At 53.4% G+C, this 3954-nt stretch overlaps 1 protein-coding gene across 1 annotated transcript; it reads right to left on the minus strand.

Moving 5' to 3' along the window:
- Positions 1 to 553: 553 nt before the first annotated feature.
- LOC103797659 (mesoderm-specific transcript homolog protein-like) lies at positions 554 to 3202 on the minus strand (the record flags this gene model as incomplete). The annotated part of the gene is made up of 7 exons (XM_009069882.1): positions 3049 to 3202; positions 2457 to 2536; positions 1979 to 2056; positions 1611 to 1747; positions 1082 to 1140; positions 815 to 855; positions 554 to 624 (listed from the first exon to the last, which is right to left on the minus strand). Coding segments are annotated over exons 1-7 (620 nt in total), but the record flags the coding sequence as incomplete, so codon positions are not given.
- Positions 3203 to 3954: the final 752 nt, after the last annotated feature.

Genomic DNA, 3954 nt, shown 5'->3' on the forward strand with positions numbered 1-3954 from the left:
AAAGAAGATTTTCAACACTGATAAAAACAGATCTATTTGTGCATCATATCCAGAGTGTGGTTGGGGGGTTTGTTGCCTGTGGAATGTGCAATTCCAATGCTTGTGGGTGAGGATTTCAGTGTCCAGGGAAAAGCCATGTGGTTTATTATTGGGCTGAAGCACTTTGTCAGCCTGGAGAGGGAATGGCCCTGAAGGTCAAGGGCATCCAAATCCAGAGGCAAATCTCTCTTGGGCCTGTGCCAGGGATCTGCTCACCTGCTACACTAATTCATGGAGTCATGGAATGGTTTGGGATGGAAGGAACATTAAATGCCATCTCATCCCACCCCTAGGTGGCAGGGACACCTCCCACCAGCCCAGGGTGCTCCAAGCCCCATCCAACCTGGAACACTCCCAGGGATGGAGCAGCCACAGCTGCTCTGGGAACTCCAATTCCAGTGCCTCACCACTCTCCCAGCCAGGAATTCCTTCTTTCTAATTCCTATGTTGCCCTTTCCCTGCTTGGTTCACATCCTTATGGGACTGTTCCCATCAGCTCCAAGACCCAACTCACCCTCTGGAGAAGAAGAAGAAGTTCATCAGCCGCAGGATGATGGGAGACAGCAAACCCCCATCCTTGAGGATCTTGGGAAGAAGGAAAACAAGGAGACAGCACCACTCAGAATCCTACAGATGGGTAATTCCTGCCTCCATGGAGGGCTTTTCCCACATCTCCACAGCTCAGCCCCAGCCCTCAGTGGTGGGACATGAGCACTCCAAGGGGTGTTTATTTGGGATGTTAGGATTCAGGATGACTAGAGGGGGAGCAGCTCACCTTCTGGATGAACCTGGGGTAGTGTGTTTCGGGGAAAATCCCTGGAAAAACATCAAAGAATAGAGGTGTAAATCCAAGTGTTTTGCTCTGAGTCTCCTAGTCTCTCCCTGTCTTCCTGGTGGCACAGGCAGCCCAAGGATTGATGTTCCTGGTTAATTATAGCACTTTAATTGCAATTCACTTAGGATTTGGGAGATGGAGATGGGAAAGCCACCCCATCCCATGGATCCTTATCCCTCCCATCCCACCACTCCAGGCAAACCTTACCTCCATTGGATAAACAGAGGCTGTTGATCAAGATGCTTCCAGTTTTATTGTGCTCATACCTGGGGACAGCAGAGAACAAAGTGAAACACAACCAAACCTCTCCAGGCTCCAAGAATTGACCAACCAGGAGGTCAAATTAACAGTGGGTGGCTATCTCTGTGTCCCTGCTGGAACAGATAGATGGGAGCCTTGGATTTGCCCACCATGAATGGAAATGGAAAGAGGGAAAGTTAGATGAGATGTTAGGAAGACGTTTTCCCTGTGAGGGTGCTGAGACACTGGCCCAGGTTGCCCAGGGAGGCTGTGGCTGCCCCAACCCTGGCAGTGTTTCATTCCAGGTTGGCTAAAGCCTTGAGCAACCTGCTCTGGTGGGAGGTGTCCCTGCCTAGGGCCCATCTAGCTGGGACTAGATGATCTATAAGCTCCATTTCACCCTCTTAACACACTATGCCAATATGCTAAGGGGATTTTGGAAACCATCTTGGTGGGAGCTACAAGGAGCATTCAGAGCATCAGGGGGTGCAGTGACCTGTGCAGCAGCTCCTGGGCGACTGTGTCTCCATAATCATGGGACAGGAGGTTGATCCTCTGGTGGCCAAGGCCAAGGTGACGCACCAACCCCTCGACGACGTTGGCCTGCTCGAAGATGGAGTAGCGATGAGGCCTCTGCGAAGCCAAGCAGGAGACAGGTCCCAGTGAGAGCCTGAGCCCCCCAAATTCCAGAGGAAACACCCAGATGGAGGAATCTGGGGTGGAGAGCAGCAGTTTGCCACCCTGGATGTGTTATCCCTTTTCAAAAGGTAAATGGAAAGGAAAAGTGGGCTGCAAACACCAGATTTTCCAGCAGAATGAGCTCTGGGCCCAAAGCAACTGGGAAAATCCTTAGAGGATACTTACAGGCTTGTCACTGAATCCAAATCCTATGAAATCCAGAGCAATCACCCTGTGGAAGCGCTGGGTCAGCCCTTCCCAGATCTGGGAAGAGGAGAAAGGCATTAAAAACACATCTGGCAGGAGCAGAGGAAACACCTGTGGCCATGGATGGGCCATGCTCCCATCCACCTCCCAGGCAGCACCTTCCAGCTCCAAGGAAACAGCAGGAAGTAGAGATTTCCCAGTGAACAGCACTGTTCACTGGGAAATCCCACAAAAAAAAAAAGCCAAGGCATAGTTGGGGATCTTTTCCAGACCCTCAGAGTGGGAAGGGGTGAGGTGGAAAGAGCTTGGATGCAGTGCTAGGTGCTGGAAGAGAAACAAGGTTGATATCCTGGTGGTACTCCCAGAAGGAATCTCTGCAGCATTGCCCACTCGAGGCTGACCCATCCCATGGGATTTGCTGCTGGCATCCCACCCACAGTGCCCTCTCTCCCCTCACCTTGTACCAGTCATAGCTGGAGGTTGGGAATCCATGCAGGAGGACCACGATGTCGGAGCTGCCGACGGCTCCGGTCGAGTCTGGGGAGGGAAATGGGAATGGGAGGACACCTCAGGGGCAGATTTTCCCTCCCAGTTTCATGGACCTCACCCAGTGGGACAAGGATCACCTCTCTCCTTGCTCCGCAAATCCGAGGATGGGTTTGACTCCCACCACTTCCCAGTGCCAACGTGGTTTGGGAAACCTGGAGATGAGCCATGGTGGCCACTGACACCAACTCTGGAATCCAATGGATTGATTTAGCCCAAATTAATTGGAGATGCCTCTAAGTGGTTACAATGAGCACCAACTGCTCCACCCAGAGATCTTTTCCTTGTTAGGACCCATTGGAGTCTCCTGGGATCCTTCCCATGAACACCAAGAGACAAGAACCAACCTTTGTGGCTTCTCCCAGCTAAAATGCTTTGATCCAGCCACACTGGATCCATGACCTTGGGGACATCCCTGGGGCCACCAAGGGGAGCAGAGCCACCAGCCACATTCCCTAGCAGGACAGACAAGGTGACACCAGAGCTCAGTGTAGTCCCCTCACCTCTGTAGAAGATGTTCTGGTCCTTGTAGGTGAAGAAGCTTCCAGTGGATCTCCAGGAGAGGAGAGCAGGGGAGAGCTTTGGGGGTGGGATGTGCAGGTAGACAGCAAGGAGGGGCACACTCAGCAGCCCCACCTGCACCCACCATTCCTTCATCCTGTGGGACACAGCGAGGCTCTGGAACTCCCACATCTCCCTGACCCCCAACACGTCCCCATGACCCACGTCTGTGTCCCCATAACCCCCATGTCTCCACAACCTGCACATCCCTGGGCTCTGCAGCAAAGGTTTGGGCTCTGAGAGGGGTTGGGGGTCCCATAAGGGGTCTGAGGGATGGATGTGGCCCCCATAAGGGGTCTGAGGATGATTGTGGTCCTATTGAGGGTCTGAGGGAGAACATGAGCTCCATTGGGAGTGTAAGGGGAGACATGGATTAAGGGGGAATGTGACCCCTATTAGGGATCTGAGAAGCACTGGGAACCCTAAGGGGGGACATGAGCCTACTGGGAGTCTGCAGAGAGGTGAGCGACCCCACTGGGGGTCCAAAGGGTGATATGACCCCAATGTGGATCCAAGGGGTGACATGGTCCCACTGGGGGGGCAAGGAGAGGTGAGTGACCCCTCTGTGGGCCTGAGGGGTGACATGACCCCACTGTGGATCTGAGGGATAATATGACCCCACTGTGGATCCGAGGGGTGATATGACCCCACTGTGGATCCGAGGGGTGATATGACCCCACTGTGGATCCGAGGGGTGATATGACCCCACTGTGGATCCAAGGGGTGGTATGACCCCACTGTGGATCCAAGGGATAATATAATATGACCGTGGGTCCGAGGGATAATATGACCCCTCTGTGGGTCCGAGCGGTCATGCCCCCACCCTAGGTCAGTGGCTCCAAGCCAAG

This window comes from Acanthisitta chloris, unplaced genomic scaffold (assembly GCF_000695815.1).
Source record: "Acanthisitta chloris isolate BGI_N310 unplaced genomic scaffold, ASM69581v1 scaffold43002, whole genome shotgun sequence".
In the NCBI taxonomy this organism is placed as follows: Eukaryota; Metazoa; Chordata; class Aves; order Passeriformes; family Acanthisittidae; genus Acanthisitta; species Acanthisitta chloris.